This window comes from Loxodonta africana, chromosome 9 (assembly GCF_030014295.1).
Source record: "Loxodonta africana isolate mLoxAfr1 chromosome 9, mLoxAfr1.hap2, whole genome shotgun sequence".
Taxonomy (NCBI): Eukaryota; Metazoa; Chordata; class Mammalia; order Proboscidea; family Elephantidae; genus Loxodonta; species Loxodonta africana.
In genome coordinates this window covers 114,156,153-114,174,477 of record NC_087350.1, presented here as the reverse complement: position 1 = coordinate 114,174,477, position 18,325 = coordinate 114,156,153, and the positions used below count along the sequence as shown (strand labels likewise).

Genomic DNA, 18,325 nt, shown 5'->3' with positions numbered 1-18,325 from the left:
GGCTCTTTCAGGCCGTCATTTCTGTCAAGTTCTTTGCATTTTAAATCCCCTGAGCGCTCCTGAGGTGGAGGGTTTGCAAAGCCAAGGAGGTAGCGCTTTTCTCGAGAGTCAACATCTGTGTGCATCTGAATACCATCAATGTTTGTTTTTCCTTTTCTATATTTTTTAAAGAAATAACTTTTGTTTTCCCCCCGGAGAAAAAAGAGCTGAGTTCACCTACGAAGCACACGTATTAAACGTGCGACTCTTTTGCTGGGCCTGAGCGCTCTTCCTCAATCTATCAGGCACTAGCTTTCCGTTCCTGTAATCCGTCGTTGGCTAAGACAAGGCTCTCCTGCTCTTTGTGAGAGTCTGGGTTAGCACATATCGCTCTGTCTGACCGGGAGGAAGCAGGTGAAGGGTTAGCACATATCGCTCTGTCTGACCGGGAGGAAGCAGGTGAAGAGAAGTTAGCTGTTCACCTCTGCAGGGGCCCTGAGTGTGCTAACCGCAGGGTGGGTAGTCAGGTGAAGACAACTTACTGAGTATCCCAGGAGGCTCTCCACGGAGGCGCCCTGCTTCTGCTGGCAGCTGATGTGATAGAAGGTGAACAAGAGGTGGTGGTTTGCTGTAAGCTTGGCAGGGAGCTTGATTTTCACTTCTTCATAAAAGTCAGGAGACCTGTTTCCAAAGCACGTTAGACACAAATAACTTTTAGTGTGAACAAGGACTTGTCAGGCCGCAAGCCATAATACCACACACTCTGTGCCCCTCAGAATTTGCCGGCTTGGCTGTTGACTTTTCTTTTTACATTATCTGATTCCTATACCGGAAGTCCTTGGAGTGGCTCACAGAAAACTACTCAGAAACGAAAGGTGTCAACAGGAAAAAAAAATCCCCCACACAATGGAAACACCCAACAACTTAATTTGAAAACAAGGTGAGATTCGAAGTCCTGCAGTAACCTCCTTTTCCATCTCTGCCCTGAGACAGGCACGTGGCACACTTATCGGATGGTTTTCTTATTTGTGTTTTTTTTAATTTTTATTTTGTGGTGAAATATATATACCAAAACATTTGCTATTTCCACCATTTCTATGTGTACAAGTCAGTGACATTAATTACATTCGCCGTGCTGTGTGACCATCACCACTGTCTGTTAGCAAGTTTTTTTCATTATCCTTAACAAAACCTCATGGGTCCCTGGGTGATGCAAATAGTTAATGCACTCAGCTAATACCAAAAGGTTGGAGGCTCGAGTCTACCCAGAGGCACCTTGGAAGAAAGGCCTGGCAATCTACTCATGAAGAATCAGCCATTGAAAACGCTATGGGGCACAGTTCTACTCTGACACACATGAGGTCACTGTGAGTCAGAGTCAACTCAATGGCAACTGGTATCAAACACTCTGTACCCCTTACACAGTGGCTCCCCATTGCCCCCTCTCGCCCACCCCTGGTTACCACTAATAAACTTTGGTCCCTCAGAATTTGCCTATTCTACATAGAAGTTTCCTAGTCATATCCAAACACCCTGAGGGCAGCGTTGCTGGGGCTGGGGGCTGGGGACCACAGTCTCAGGGGACATCTAGGTCAACTGGCAGAACATAGGTCATAAAGAAAATGTTCTACATTCTCCTTTGGTGAGTAGTGTCTGGGATCTTAAAAGCTTGTGAGCGGCCATCTAAGATATATGTATTGGTCCCATCCCACCCCAAGGAAAGCAGAATGAAGAAAGCCGAAGACACAAGACAATATTAGCCTAAGGGACTACATGAACCAGAGCCTCCACCAGCCTGGGCCCAGAAGAACTAGATGGCGCCCAGCTACTACCACCAACTGCTCTGACAGGCATCACAACGGAGTCCTGGACAGAGTGGGAGAAAAATGCAGAACAAAATTCAAATTCACAAAAAACGGTCAGACTCACTGGTCTGACAGAGGCTGGAGGAACCCCCGAGACTATGGCCGTTGGACACTCGGCTAACTCAGAAATGAAGCCATTCCCAAAGCCCACTTTCCAGACAAAGATCAGACAGGCCTATAAAACAAACGATAACACACATGAGGAACCTGCTTCTTAGTTCAATCAAACATACAAGACCAAATGGGCAACTCCTGCCCGAAAGAAAAATGAGAAGGCAGGAAGGGACAGGAAGACTGGATGAATGGACAAAGGGAACCTGGGGTGTAAAGTGTTGTCACATCGTGAGGACTGCAACCTATGTCACAAAGCAATATGTATATAAATTTTTGAATGGGAAACTAATTTGGACCGTAAGCTTTCACCTAAAGCACAGTAAAATTAAAGAAAAAAAAAAAAAAGGAATTTGCCTATTCTAGATATTTCATATAAGTGGGATTATACAATATTTGTGCTTTGGGGCCTCAAAGGATGTTGAAGAAACAAATGAGTGGAGTGAGGAGGAAAAGGAACTTGAATTTAATGAATTACTAAGTACCAGATATTCAGTGCTTTATGTCGAAGATCTCATTTAACTCTCATCCTAGCCCTGGGGGTTCAGGGAAGTATTCAAACGGGCCAAGGTTATCAGGCCAGGATGAAACCCAAACTTGTCTAATCCTGTAAAGGTTTCCCTCCTCATCTGTGAAATGTGAGTAACACTGTAGACATTATTCTGTGACTCAGTTTACTGACAGTAATGAATGCTGCATTTCTACTTGGTCAAGTTAAATTTTCTTCAAGGAGGTAATGAGGCAGGTCTGAGGTGGTATCTACAAGATGAAGGGACGGCGTGAGGAGAGCTGGGTTCTGTTTCGGGCTCCCTCCAGTACCTCAAAGGAAGTGATGAAACTTATCTGCTTATCGAACACCATAAAACTTCCCTCCATCATACTAGAAGGTTCTAGAAAAGTCAAAACAATATTAGCTTCTTGAAGATTTGTTCTTTCAGTCTTAGTTAGACTGCACATCTCCAACACAGGATCATGGAACTACCATGGATTTCCTCTGTCTGTTGGCCCCTAAATTATAACATCCATTGCAAGGAATGACCCAAAGAGCTCAGAAAAGGCAGGAGATAATGAGCCAACCCTGGCAGACATTTACAACTCTGAAATGTACTTACTTATTATGGTAAGTGACAGCTGTGTACGCTTCCTGCAGAAATTCAGGCCCACTGGACTTTCCAAAGATGACCTGTCCAACAAAATAGAAAGGGCCAAATTAACATTTGGGTCTATCAAATCCATGGTCATCAGCCCAACAGGATGTTCTGATCTCATGGAGCTGTATCTTGTAAATCAAGGCTGCTGGGCTGTACAGCTGGCCCAACCACACCAATGCAGAAGAATGGTTATGAAGGGCAAACTGAGGTACCAAAGAACTAAATTAGGGATCAAGGGCCCCAAGTATGTGAGGCTGAAACACCAGGGTCCTCTCTACACGGTCTCACCACCTACAGGTGTACTCTACAGGGCAAACCCACATACTTTTGCTCTCAATGATAGATCCCAAGTCCAGGCTCTTCTCCCTCCAAAGACATGGCCTGGTTGCTTGGGGAGAAGACTGGTGAACACATATCTGTGCGCTTTAGAAAAAGCTCCTTGAGGCTGACGCAGCTCTAAAGGCACCTGATTTGACAAGAAGGCTCACCTTTGGGCAAAGAACTAAAGAACCCTTTCCTCCAAATGAGGCCTCCTGGGCGGTGCCAACAGTTTGTTCTCAGGTTTGTAGTGAACGGGGGGCCCTGGTGGCACAGTGGTTAAAAGCATTCGATTGCTAGACAAAAGGTCAGCAGTTCAAATCCACCATGCGCTCCTTGGAAACCCTACAGGGCAGGCCTACTCTGTCCTATAAGGTCGCTATGAGCCGGAATCAGCTCGATGGCAGTAGGTTTGATTCGGAGCCCTGGTGACGCAGTGGTTAAGAGCTCGTCTACCAACCAAAAGGTCAGCAGTTCGAATCCACCAGACGTTCCTTGGGAGACCCTATGGGGTAGTTTTACCTTGTTCAATAGGGTTGCTATGAGCCGGAATTGACTCGACGGCAGTGGGTTTGGTTTTGGGTTTTTATTAATCGAACAGTGGCTGCAACAACGAGCTCAAACATAGCAATGATTGTGAGGATGGTGCAGGACCAGGCAGTGTTTTGTTCTGTTGCACACGGGGTTGCTATGAGTTGGAACTGACTCGATGGCACCTAACAACAGCAACGTTAACTGAAAGGTTGGTGGTTCAAACCCATTCAATGGTGCCATGAAAGAAGGGCCTGATGATTTGCTCCCATCAAGGTTACAGCCAAGAAAACCCTATGGAGCTCAGCTGTACTCTAACATGCGGGCCACCGTGAGTGGAACTGACTTGGTGGCAACAGGTGTGGTGTTGGTCCTCCTTTCAATGTAGCCATCCCCATGCTGGGTGACTGGAGGACAGGCTGGAATGGAGCCCCCGCCTGCCCTCTTGGCTGGGTGCCTACGTGCACAACCACACCTGGAAGGCCTGAGGATGGTGTTCCAGAGGCCAGAGCAGGGACAGCCAGAGAGTCCCCTTTGAGCCACGCATTTCTGCCCATTGCAAGAGCACTCCTTGCATTGAGAAGGTAGGTGGGACATTGTTGGTGTCAGCTGCTGTCGGGTTGGCCCCCGACTCATGGCCACCCCCTGTGTTACAGAGTAGAGCTGTGCTCCACAGGGTTATCTTGGCTATCATCTTGACAGAAGCAGATGCCAGACCTTTCTTCCGCAGAGCTGCTGGGTGGATGTGAACCACCAACCTTGGGGTTAGCAGCTGATCGCAAACTCCTTGCACCACCCAGACTCCTATGGTGGGACATCAGAAAGATGGTAAAATAAGAGAAGAAAAAAGTAAACATTTGAAGAATGAAAGCACTGGAAAAAATCACCTCAGTAGAAAGGAATGTGAACTGAATTCCATGGCTTATGCCAAAACCAAACCAAACCAAGCGCCGCTGAGTCTATTCTGACTCCTAGTGACCCTGTAGGGCAGAGTGGAGCTGCCACTTAGGCTGTAATCTTTACGGAAACAGACTGCCACATCTTTCTCCCGAGCAGCTGGTGAGTTCCAACTGCTGACCTCTTGGTTGCAGTTGAGCGCTTAACCGCTGTGCCACCAGGGCTCCTTCCACGACTTATGGGACATAGTAACAGCTTACCACCCATTTCATTTAGTGGAAAATGGTTAAAAAGTAAAAATTCTGGCATTTTTGGTTCCTCAGAGAACAACTGCATTGTACTATGTATTTATTATTTAAGAAGCCCCGATGGTGCAGTGATTAAGCGCCTGGCTGTTAACCAAAAGGTCTGCAGTTCGAACCCACCAAGCCACTCTGCGGGAGAAAGATGGGGCAGCCTGCTTCCTTAAGGATTTATATCCCTGGACACCCTATGGGGCAGGTCTACTCTGTCCTGCAGGGCCGCTATGGGTCAGAATCGCCTTGTACTTGCCGAGTACTGTAGACCCGTAATAGACACACTCTGTATACTGATGTAAGGCCCTGGGTGGTGCAAATGTGCTCGGCTGTTTACCGAAAGGTTGGAGGTTCAAGTCTATGGTGAGGTGCCTTGGAAGAAAGTCCTGGCAATCTGTGTCCGGAAAAAGACTTTCCACTGAAAACCCTATGGAGCACAGTTCTACTCTGGCACGCCTGGGGTCACCAGGAGCCGGGGCTGACTCAACAGCAGCTGGTATAAAGGACAGTGACGAGCGCTCGCTATCGCCCGTGGGAATTCACAGGGGAGTTGAGCCCACCCTGGTCTGAAGCCAAGGCTCATTTCCCTCGTTACCGGCAGAGCGTTGCTAGCATCCTCTCCGCACATAAACTGGATCTTTATTGTAATGTTCCGGGCAGATGCCAGCTTGCTAGCAAAGTTCAGCCTCTGTGGGTAAACGTAGAGAAGGTTTCTGGAAAAGAAAAGATAAAGAACCAGTGAGCAAGGCCTAGAGTCTATTTTAACCAAGTTCTTCGTGGAATGCCGAGGTCTACACTCCTGGGGTGATTATTTTGAAGGGGTCTTTCCTTTCAGGAGAGGATTATTTTAGGAGAAGCATGTGTGTGATTCAGCTTGTAGTCATGTGATAACAGGCAGCAGCACCATGCTCCCCTGTTTTGGTACATTTAAAGGTGTACCTGTATCTGGTGCAGCTCAGAAAGTCCTCGTGTTTAGGAATGTGGGACTCTGCCTAGAGGTGATGGTACCCCTGACATACGGAGAAGAAAGCAGAAAAGGTTCAGCTCATTTTCAACGAAATCCACAGCCACAGGGGATTGCCTAATTGCATCCCTTCTCTTTCTCGTTTTCTTCCTTAATCTTTATGGAGTCGTTTCGGTTGTCCACACTGGCATAGCTTTCTCTGCTGCTTTCGCTTCTCTCTCCTATCTCAGATGAGAGCTGAAACCACCAAGTCTCACTGAACTGTATGTCAGTAATAAAAACAAGCAAACAACAGCGACGATACGAGTGACGCGTCCATTAGGTCACAACTATAGGGCAGGTACTGGGCTAAGCATAACTGTGCATGGTTTTTTTCTCCATTTGCGTGATTACTAATACCTTCCATTAGAAGGACGCCCTGGTGGTGCAGTGGTTAAGTGCTCAGACGCTAACTGAAAGGTTGGTGACTTGAAACCATCAGGTGCGCGGTGGGAAAAAGATGTGGCCGTCTGCTTCCGTAGAGACGACAGCCTTGGATGCCCTATGGAGCAGTCCTACTCTGTCCCACAGGGTTGCTATGAGTCAGAATCGACTGGACGGCAGTGGGTCCATTAGAATGGAAGCTCCATGAGAGCAGGGATTTGTGTATGTTTTATTCACTAACATACCTCCTGTAGCTAGAACAGTGACTGGGACAGAGCAGTGCTAAATAAATATTTGTTGACTTAAGGAATAAATACGTATATTTTGATAAGCTGTATTCCTGACTTAAAGAAAACAGTAACGCCACTAACATGACACTTCTCCTGAGTCAAACAATGTTCCGAAGACTTTTCGATGTACTAATTCCTTTAATTCTTAGAATTATCCTGCTGGGTAGGCACTATGATCATCTTCACTCCCTTTTCGCAAAGGAGGAAAAAATGAGATAGAGTTGTAAAATAACGTGCCCCGGATCATATGGTCAGGAAATGGCAGTGGCTGGAATCGAAGCAGATGGCCTGGCTCCACAGCCACCCTCTTCAGCACTAGGCTGCACTGCCTCAGCTAAGGCTCCCATGGAAAAGGTAACAATGCCTTTTTATACCAGGTTATCCTTTGTGTGGGTGTGTATGTGTATGTATGGTGAAATGTATCCAACAAAACATTTGTCCTTTTGTGTCTGACTTACTTCACTCAGCATTGTTTTCTAGGTTCATCCATGTGTAGCATGTATCAGGGCTTCGTTTCATTTCTTGGCTGACTAACATTCCATTGTACGTCTACGTCACATTTTGTTTATCCATTCATCTGTCGATGGATATTTAGGGTGTTTCTACCTTTCAGTCTGCCATCTCGTGAGTGCGTGTGTGTGTGTGTTAGGGGTAGGGAACGGATTTCCAGGCCAGTGTTTGCACAATCCATAGGTTTACCCCGCCATCCTTGCTACTACAATATCAGCAGTGACACACCTGTAAGTAACTACCACCCTGGGTGAGACCAAAGGCGACTGCCTAGACCTGCCTCCTAGACACGTGGTGCAGACTGCTCGTGTAAATTACTGAATGGCAAATATACAAATGGAGGGCGCCCAGGTCACGAAGCAAAAGGGAGGGCTGGTTGAAACTGTCCTTGTGAACCACCAGGGCCAGTGGCTCACCCTTGCAATGCCTCTTCTGCTCTGATGGGAGAATATGAGATGATGTCTGACCCGTTAGGATAGGAAGCTATCCTCAGAGCTAAGAAGGCACTAGACTAGAACGGCTAGTGCTGGGAACCAGGCCTCACTGTATCCTATTCCACAGTCTAGCTTCACTTTCAGAATGAGTTTTACTTTTTTATTCTGTAGCCCACCCAGAGGCACCTCGGAAGAAAGGCCTGGCCATCTGCTTTGGAAAAAATCAGCCACTGAAAACCCTACGGGGCACAGTTCTACTCTGACACACGTGGGGTGGTCATGAGTCGGAATTGACTCAATGGTTAGTTAGTGTATTTCACAGGGCACAGTTCTACTCTGACACACGTGGGGTAGTCATAAGTTGGAATTGACTCAATGGTTAGTTAGTGTATTTCACGGGCAATATTTATCATTGTTAAAAGCAAAGATACTTATTTCATTTAGCCTTCCAACAGGGATAAAGCTAAGGCCTCACCACAAACCAGCATTTCCCAGTGCGTTCCGGAGAACCCCAGTGTTTTGTAAAACATTCCCGAGTGTGTGGGGAAGGGCTGGTGGAGTCAGGCACTGCTGGGAAAGACGGGTGAACCAAGATAAACAGGTGAACATGCACTGCGACTCTCTTAGATGCTGCTCGTTTCCCCACGTTCTGACCTCAGGTTTCATTGTATTTATTTTTTCATCGTGTATTTCACAAGTTTAATATTCTGGGAAATCACTTAGGGAAACTTTGCAGTAAACCTTTCTGACTTCAAAAGAACATCCTACACCAATTAAGGAAAAATGAAAGCATAAGGTTTCCCTAGCAAAATATCTTGTACGATAACGAATGCTGTCAGGTACCCAGGAAGAGAAAATAATATGTACTTGGAACTATCAAGAACACAGGAGCCGCTACTTTACAGGTACAAGGTCAGAGGCCATGACAGCTAGTCAAATAACATTGCTATGTCTTACTTTACCCCACTCTCTCTCGAGGCTCAACGACCTTCAAACAAGTGATTCACCACTCGTACTGTGGTGGCTTGAGTGTTGCTGTGATGCTGGAAGCTATGCCACCAGTATTTCAAATGCCAGCAGGGTCACCCATGGTGGACAGATTCAACAGAGCTTCTAGACTAAGACAGACTAGGAAGAAAGGTCTGGTGGTAATCTATTTCTGAAAATTAGCCAATAAAAATTCTATGGGTCACAATAGAAGACTGTCCGACAGAGTGCTGGAAGATGAGACCCCTAGGTTGGAACGACTGAAAACGCACAGCGGCCACAACAACAGAGATCGTGAAGATGGCGTCTAGGCGACATTTCCTTTTATCGTACACGGGGTCGCCATGAGTCGGAGCCAACTCAACAGCAATGAACAATTACTATGATTATGATTATGAGGTACGTACAGCAAGTCAAGATACACACCTCAACCTACACGCCCACCTGCTCAGTCACTTCTCTTCTGGACCCCGGCCACACTTTCCTAATTGGCCTCTTGACTTCTACACTGGCCTCTTTACAATCTACCCACACCTGGGTCCTAGGAGCTTTCAAAGCTGAAAACATCTCACTTTCTTACAAGAGGTTCTCAGCTTCTTATCATGAGTCCTACATGGCCTAGTCCTTGGCAATTTTTCTGATGTTATCGCTTATCACTTTCCCACACTGGCCATTTATCTGGACCTAGAACATTCCAAATCTACTCCAACCTCAGGCTTTTGTTCCTCCTGTTCCCCATGCCTGGAAGGACTTCTCCCCAGGTTTAGAAATGGCTGGCTCTTTCTCATCTCCTGGGTTGCAGTTCGAATGTCATATGCTGTTTCTCATTGGTCCACCTCTCTGCCTCTTAAAATCAGATAGATGGGTAGGTAGGCAGGCAGGCAGGCAGATGGACAGATAGATAATAGATAAGATAGACGATAGACAGGCATACACACGACGATGAAAGTAAGATACGACTAGGAAACTAATGCGTCCATTTTCCAGTCCTGAGTAGTTAAAAAGTCCCGGGAAGTATAAAGAAGAAAATAGCAACCACCCACTATCCCAGGACACCAAGAAAAATCACTGTTAGAACTTTAGCCTCTTTCCTTATAGTCTTATTTTTCCTGTACATTAAATCTTTTTTTTAAATCACACCGTATACGCAAAGCTTTATCCTGTATTTGTGTCACTTAATCTTGTTCCATCCAGGCCATTTTACCAAAAAATATTCTTAATAAACATTATTTTGATGTTTGTGTATTATTCCATATTATGAATGTGCCATAATTTAAACAACTATTCTCAAAAAAAAAAAAAAAAAGCATTTAGGTTATTTCTCTCCCCCACCCCTTGTTTTTCCAACTATAAAGCTGGGATGAGCACTTTGTACATGTATCTTGCCCCTCTGCAATACAGTATACTTTGGGGGAAATTCCTTTAAGTTCTACGTGCTCTGAAGTCTCTGGGTGGTGAAAACGGTTAATGTGCTCAGCTGCTAAGTGAAAGGTTGGCAGTTCAAGTCCACCCACAGGCAGCTAGGAAGAACGGCCTGGTGATCTACTTCTGAAAAATCAGCCATTGAAAACCCTATGGGACACAGTTCTACACTGACACACACGGGGTCGCCATGAATCCGGATCGGCTCGATGGCAACTGGACTGGTCCCTATAATGCCGTTTCTCCATCTCTGAATTAACTGGATCAAAGCCTTTCTTTCTGCTGCGTTTCAGGTATAAGGAGCCAGAGCGTGTTCAAATGCTCTGATGTAGCTGGATGAGAGGGGCTGTGTAAATGACCACAGCAGCAGCCTTGCCAGGCTGGATGGTCACATAAGCAGTGAGCAGACTCCTCTCCTTCCCTCTTCCACAGGGGTACCAGCCCCCTGCCCCCCACACCCCCCAAAACTGGTCCACAACAGTGCACGCTGCTTCCACTGTGGGTGCTGACCCCGTGTTCAAACCTCACCGGGAAGCCAAGGGTATTCAATGTCCTGCCGTCCTGCACGCACTTTCTGCATAAAAGCTGGAAGGGAGGGCCGAGATCATTCCATCCAACCTCCCTTTCTGCAAGCCAGGAAGCCGACTCCCAGAGGGGTTCAATGAGTTTGCCTAAATTTTTTCCAAGAAGATGCATTTCCCAAGGATCTTCATATTTCTTCTTGGCAAGAACGCAAAGTGATATGTTTTGCTATGTCTGCACGCTCTTTAAGAAATGAATATAAGAGAATAATAAAGTTTTCTCTTGAGAACAAAGACCTGACCTTATGGCCAGCAATCCCACAGCCTCCACCAGCTAGGAGTCACTATTAACAAACTGACAAGCAGGCCTGCAGGTTTTATATGTGGTAAGTGCTTCACGTTAGCTGGAGAAAAGCCTAAGAATTATGTTATCTAAGGATTTTTGAGATGATAGCTCATGACCCAAGTAAGCATCGCTTATTACGGCCAAGTTATTTTCTGAGTTCTTTAGTAACTACAAGTCCAGCGTACGTGCAAGGCGTCAATATAATCTCATCTGTCCCCAAATATGGACAAAACGGTTTTCTTCTGGACGTACATCTCAACATAGAACAGAACATTTGGGATTCATCAACAATTGTCCTTCCGGGGTCACTTCAGATGACTTCTCTTGATTACAACCTGTTTTGGAAACTCCAAATTCTTTCCACCGACTCAGCAACAACCTCTCAACTTACCTGCAATGTGCTGTCATTGAGCAGTTCTAAGGAGTTAGGGGTTAACTTCTGGACTTTGGTCATTCTTACATTGAATTGGTAACCAAACTGTCTGTGCTTGGCGTCTGGGACCTTCTTCTGCTTCCATTACTACAAACAGGTGAGAATACCCCAAGGACCCTGAAGTCCTTCAAAGCCACGATGCAAAAGACACCAGTGTGGCTTCTTCAAAGCGTCACCTATACTTCACTCAGTGCACTGAAAACAGAGAAACCTGCCCATGTCACTTACGCCCAAGATGGCACCAATGTGCTCTTCCATGGGCTTCTCCAGCTTGGGGCTGAGCTCAAGCATCGAGTGAGCTACAGCAAAAAGCACACTGTTTCAACAACTGGACACGGTGAATGCCTCGCTAGGTGAGCTGCTAGCACAAGGCCTGGAGGGGAGAGCTGAGCAGCTGGAGCAGAGAACAAGCACCTCCACCAGCTGGTAGGGCAGCTCCAGCACCAACCAGCTGCAGGAAGAAGGTCCAGAGAGATTCAGTGACAAGCTAGCATCACTGGAGCAGAGGATGGAGGGCACTGTGATCTTCAAGGCGGGCGGGCTTTCTCTGACAAGGGGGATGGAGAACGTCATGGTGAGTAGGTCATTCTCGAAAATTTGAGTTGGCCATCATTTCAACAGATTGGCAAATAAATCGCAGGGAGTCAGATTCATGAAGTTGGGGTTATTTCTTCTGCAAAAAGGACAGGCTGAGAAGAGCGGTGGTAAGGACAGGAGTTGTATCATCCCATATATGAAATATCCAGAATAGGCAAGTGCATAGAGACCAACGTTGATTAGTGGTTACCAGGACTGGGGGAGCGGGAGGGGGAAGGTATTGCTGAAGAAGCACTGGGTTTCTGATCCATACAGAACGTGCTTCTTAGTTCAATCAAGTATCCAAGACTGAATAGGCAACACCTGCAAAAGCAAAGATAAGAAGGCAGGAAGGGACAGGAAACCTGGACGAATGGACACGGGGAAGCCGGGGTGCAAAGGGAAAGGGGGAGAGCGCTGACACATTGTAAGGATTGCAACCGATGTCGCAAAACAATTTGTGTATATATTTTTGAACGAGAAACTAATTTGTGTTGTAAACTTTCACCTGAAGCACGTTAAAAATTACGAAGAACTACTGAGTTTCTGTTAAGGGTGATGGAAAAAACGAAATGCACAGTGGTGATGTTTACACACCATGGTGAGCTGCATTGACACGTAAAAGTGGTTGAAATGGCAACTGTTCTGTTATTTCTAGTTCACCTCAGTTAAAAAAGAGAGAGAGAAGGAAATTAAACCTTCATGATGTAAACGCTGATTTATTGTCCTCTCCTGATAACGGCAATGTCTGAATAAAAAAACATTTTTCGTTCCCTCTCACACCTGCCAAGGCACCCATGAAGGAACCATTAGCCAGGTTATAAAGCCACACACCTAGCCTTCTAGGCTCTGAGAACATTTTACTCATAGAAAAACAAACAAAAAAAAATAGGGCCTTGGAAATCCCAGAGTGACGAAAGGTCAACTGTGGTCTGTCAAGGACAATCTCTGATCCTTCTTTCCTTGCGCTTCCCTGAACACAGGCCTGGAGTCAGTTCAGGGGCTAACGCTCACCGCATCATGGTGAGGGAAAATGCAGAATATACAGTTTTATCTACCACAGGATGTAAATACGCAGAAACTCAACGATTACCCCTTCCGACTCACAGCGACCTTGTAGGACAGAGCAGAACTGCTCCATAGGGTTTCCAAGGCTGTAAATCTTTACGGAAGCAGATTGCCACATCTTTCTCCTGAGGACCCCCTGGCGGGTTCAAAACGCCGACCTTTCGGTTAGCAGTTGAGCGCTTAACTGCTGTGCCACCAGGGAAAACCCTGTGCAGCAGCTCAGCTATCACATGGGGTCACTCTGAGTTGGAATTGACTTGTTGGCACCTAAGAACAACAACAACAACAAGTCCTTACTCAAGGCTATCAAAACAGCCTTTTTCACGAAAAGCATCCTGCTTTTCTAAATAAACACTCTTTTCAACCCAGTTATTTTGGCGATTTCACAGTAGCTTCCTATGCATTGATCTTACTCAGGTATAGACTGATTTTCCTTTCACCCAGAAATGTTATATCTTGTACAATCTCTACATGGTGCTTCAGGTAATTTTTATGAATGTTGTCATTGTTAGGTGCCGTCAAGTCAATTCTGACTCATAGCGACCCCATTTGACAGAGTAGAGCTGCCCAATAGGTTTTCCAGGGTGTAGTCTTTACAATAGCAGGTCATCAGGTCTGTCTCCTTCAAAGCCACTGGTGGTTTCGAACCGGCAACCTTTCGGTTAGCAGCCAAGTGCTTAACTGTTTGCACCACCAGGGCTCCTTGGTTTATGAAATAAAACACTTGCAATGTCCAGTCCTGCCATTCCACGGTCTCACGCCATTCCTTGTGTTTATTCCTGTTTCCAGCGCTTTAGGTTAGAGCAAAGCACAAACTCACAAAGGCGCTGATGCAAAAATGGAAATGGAAAGAAAACCCCTGGTGGGCAGGGTGAAGGGGACGTTGCATCTTCAGAACTCAGAGCGGCCAGAACGAAGCACGAAACCTTCCAGGCACCCATCAGAGGCCACGCAGCCGCCTGCCTGGGAGACTCTGCAAGATGACAAGGACCCATTGGGGCCGTCACTGCAGCAGCTGGCCCTTCGTCACCCCTGTGCTCTGTGGGCCGGACGGCTGTATAAATGCTATCGTCACTGCAGTGGGAACATCGGGACCTCTGCTGCCCCATAGACTGTGAATGGGGTTCAGGTGTTAGAGACAACACGCTACCAACTGTTTAGAAACACTAAAATAACGACTCCATCTTCTCTCCCAGTAACCTTCTGTTAAAAAAAAAAAAAACACTCAAAAACAGAAACCAAATGAGAGAGGGAGAAAAGCAAAAACAAAAACCCAGCAAATCCTAGTACCTCTAATCACAACCTTGTAAAGTTTTTTTTGAAAAAAAAAAAAAAAAAAAAACCGCTTTCTCAGTTGATGGATTACAATGTGAACAGGAAATATTGTGACTTTACACAGAATAACCACTATTACTACTAACCATTTGTCTTTGACTGTGAACTAATTAAATACTCTTCCCGGCCAAGAATTCACCGTCTGAGCCAACTAAAGTGTACAACTGTGTGGCTTTTAGGACATTCCTGGTATTGTGCAACCATAACCGCTAAGTCATTTCAAAAGATTTTCATCACTCCTAAAATAAACCTCAGGTCCATTCGGCAGTCATCCCCTGACCCCTTTTTATGAAACAAGCAAGAGTTCCTCTCACGTGACTGCTTGGCCGACCAGCGCTCCTCCTGTAAATAAAGGAGAACGTGAAGCTGGCACAGAAAGAAAGCTGCCTTTTCAAAGCAGCTGAAATGCCCTGAATCAAACCCGTTGCCGTCAAGTCAATTCTGACTCATAACGACCCTATAGGACAGAGTAGCACTGCCCCATAGGGTTTCCAAGGATGTCACCTTTATGGAAGCAGACTGCCACATCTTTCTCCCATGGCTGGTGGGTTTGAACTGCCAGCCTTTTGGTTAGCACTGGAGTGATAACCTTTGTACCACCAGGGCTCCTTGAAAGGACCTGAACAAAAAAACCAAACCCATTGTGGTCAAGTCAATTCCACTTGTTTAAGAAAAGTCTAACTATGCAACTAGTTTTCAACAGCAAAAGACTCAAGGAAAAGCTGGGGTTATGGTCTTAGGTCTCACCCAGATCAGACCTCCATCACAAAGAATCACAAATACACGAGCCCTTGGAACCTGCTGGAGAAAATGGCAGAACAAGGCACTCTCTGACCCAGACGTTATAGAACTGACTGAAATTCTACCAATTACAATACCCATCTTGGCAAACGTCCTTTGAAAACACTACTGAGCAAACTCATGGAATGAAGGGGTTTATACTCCCACCTTCCTACGAATTCGTTTACTCTGCTCTTCTCCCCCTCACGGAGTGGGGTGAGTGGGGAAAAGGGATAAAACAGAGGATGGGGAATTCCTGACCATGAGGAGCTGCTCCGGGGAAGAGCCGATGCTTGAGGGGGGTCAAGGAGAGGGGGGAAGCAAGGGGAGATGGAAGGTGCCCAACCCCGAATTTCTTTATTCCACAAACCAAAAATACCAAGCTTGTTGGTGTCGCGTCAACTCTGACTCACGGTGGCCCCATGTGTTACAGAATAGAGCTGCTCTATAGGGTTTGCTTGGCTGTAATGTTTCCAAAAGCAGATCACCAGGCTTTTCTTCTGTGGCACCTTTCAGTGGATTCAAACTGCCAGCCCTTAGGTTAGCAGTTGAAAGCAACTTCTCTAAAACTTAAACCTGAGACTGACGAAATCGTCAAAAGATTCACTGGGCAACTGCCCTTCTTCTGATGCTCAGGCCCCCCCCATGGTACCCACGATGGGCTTTCAAGGCTGAGTTATCTGGATATTCCTGTTTTATTTGTCTTTATGATTCCCACCAGGGAGAGCTCAGACATTTGCTGAATAGATTGAGCCCCTCAGTTGGCTGTGAGAACCCTGTTTTCAGTGACTGTATGCCTAGGAAACATTTAACAAGAATTTTTTTTTTCTAAATGGGGAGAGATTGGGACCCTTTTAATAGCATCCTGACCAAGCCAAACTCATTGCCGCAAGTTGATTCCTACTCATGGTGACCCTATAGGACTGGACAGAACTGCTGCATAGGGTTTTCCAGGCTGTAAATCTTTATGGAAGTAGGCTGCCACCTCTTTCTCCTGCGAAGCGGCTGGTGTGTTTGAACCTGAAACCTTTTGGTTAGCAGCCAAGTGCTTTAACCACTGCACCCCAAGGGCTCCCTTTTAATAATACATATTTCAGAAATCCTACAAAAACCACCGTTCCGTACCTACATTTTCCATTTCTGTCAGAATAACTTTATATATAGAATTAAATAGGGAGCCAGAGCTACACACACGCAGGAAGCGAGGGTGTGTGGGGGAAGGGGACAGGGCAAAGTCCTGGAGGCTGAGCAGGGAGATGATTGAGTTATAGTCTCAGAGGCCCCATTCCTTAATACGCACAGCTTAGGGCTATTTTTTAAAAATATTTTATTACTACCTATAGAAAAATATTCTTAATCTTAAAATAGCCTCCTTGGAGTCAATCCAGTCCCAACTAAGTATAAAAACTTGGGAATTTCTAATAATATAAATACTTTTTCTTTGGTCCTAGTTGTGGTTCTATTAAAGGAACTAACTAGGGTCTCACTCATGAAGAGGCTGCGACAGTCCAGACAAAAGATGAGAAGGAAGCTGAAAAGTGCCTACCACAAACACCTTTCTTTCCCCCTTAAAACATTAAAATTTACAAGGCTTCCAACAAACTGGTGCCGGTTCGAACCCCCACCGAGAACCCGCATTTCTAACAAGTTCCCAGGGGATGCTAATAGTGCTGGTTAGGGACCCATTCTGAGAACCACTAGCGGAGCAGCGCATCTCAAAATTTATTATACATAAGAATCACCCGGGGAGCTTGTTAAACTGTAGATTCTGATTCAGTATATCTGTGAGGGACATACAAATTCTCAGCAGGGGTTTGAACCAGATCAAACCAGTTAGAAATGCTGAAAAATTTTTTTTTTTTTATAACTTTATTAAGCTTCAAGTGAACGTTTACAAATCCAATCAGTCTGTCACATATAAGTTTACATACATCTCACTCCCTACTCCCACTTGCTCTCCCCCTCTTGAGTCAGCCCTTTCAGTCTCTCCTTCCTTGACAATTTTGCCGGCTTCCCTCTCTCTCTATCCTCCCATCCCCCCTCCAGACAAGAGTTGCCAACACACTCTCAAGTGTCCACCTGATATAATTAGCTCACTCTTCATCAGCATCTCTCTCCCCCCCGCTGACCAGTCCCTTTCATGTCTGATGAGTTGTCTTCGGGGATGGTTCCTGTCCTGTGCCAACAGAAGGTCTGGGGACCATGGCCGCCGGGATTCCTCTAGTCTCAGTCAGACCATTAAGTTTGGTCTTTTTATGAGAATTTGGGGTCTGTATCCCACTGATCTCCTGCTCCCTCAGGAGTTCTCTGTTGTGCGCCCTGTCAGGGCAGTCATCAATTGTGGCCGGGCACCAACTAGTTCTTCTGGTCTCAGGATGATGTAGGTCTCTGGTTCATGTGGCCCTTTCTGTCTCTTGGGCTCTTAGTTGTCGTGTGGCCTTGGTGTTCTTCATTCTCCTTTGATCCAGGTGGGTTGAGACCAACTGAGGCATCTTAGATGGCCGCTTGTTAGCATTTAAGACCCCAGACGCCACATTTCAAAGTGGGATGCAGAATGATTTCATAATAGAATTATTTTGCCAATTGACCTAGAAGTCCCCGCAAACCATGTTCCCCAGACCCCCGTGCTTGCTCCGCTGACCTTTGAAGCATTCATTTTATCCCGGAAACTTCTTTGCTTTTGGTCCAGTCCAATTGAGCTGACCTTCCATGTATTGAGTGTTGTCTTTCCCTTCACCTAAAGCAGTTCTTATCTACTGATTAATCAATAAAAAACCCTCTCCCACCCTCCCTCCCTCCCCCCCTCGTAACCACAAAAGTATGTGTTCTTCTCAGGTTTACTATTTCTCAAGATCTTATAATAGTGGTCTTATACAATATTTGTCCTTTTGCCTCTGACTAATTTCGCTCAGCATAATGCCTTCCAGGTTCCTCCATGTTATGAAATGTTTCACAGATTCATCACTGTTCTTTATAGATACGTAGTATTCCATTGTGTGAATATACCACAATTTATTTACCCATTCATCCGTTGATGGACACCTTGGTTGCTTCCAACTTTTTGCTATTGTATACAGAGCTGCAATAA

At 45.8% G+C, this 18,325-nt stretch overlaps 1 protein-coding gene across 6 annotated transcripts in view; it reads right to left on the bottom strand.

Annotated features, from left to right (window-relative positions):
- DOCK8 (dedicator of cytokinesis 8) overlaps positions 1-18,325 on the bottom strand; it is a 216,811-nt gene that overhangs the window by 85,003 nt on the left and 113,483 nt on the right. For all 6 annotated transcript variants that reach the window (XM_064290563.1, XM_064290562.1, XM_064290567.1 and 3 more), the window contains 3 exons: positions 5,744-5,861; positions 3,068-3,138; positions 522-660 (listed from right to left, as the gene is read on the bottom strand). In XM_064290563.1, coding sequence (XP_064146633.1) covers positions 522-660; positions 3,068-3,138; positions 5,744-5,861 — 328 coding nt within the window. The remainder of the gene's footprint in view (positions 1-521; positions 661-3,067; positions 3,139-5,743; positions 5,862-18,325) is intronic.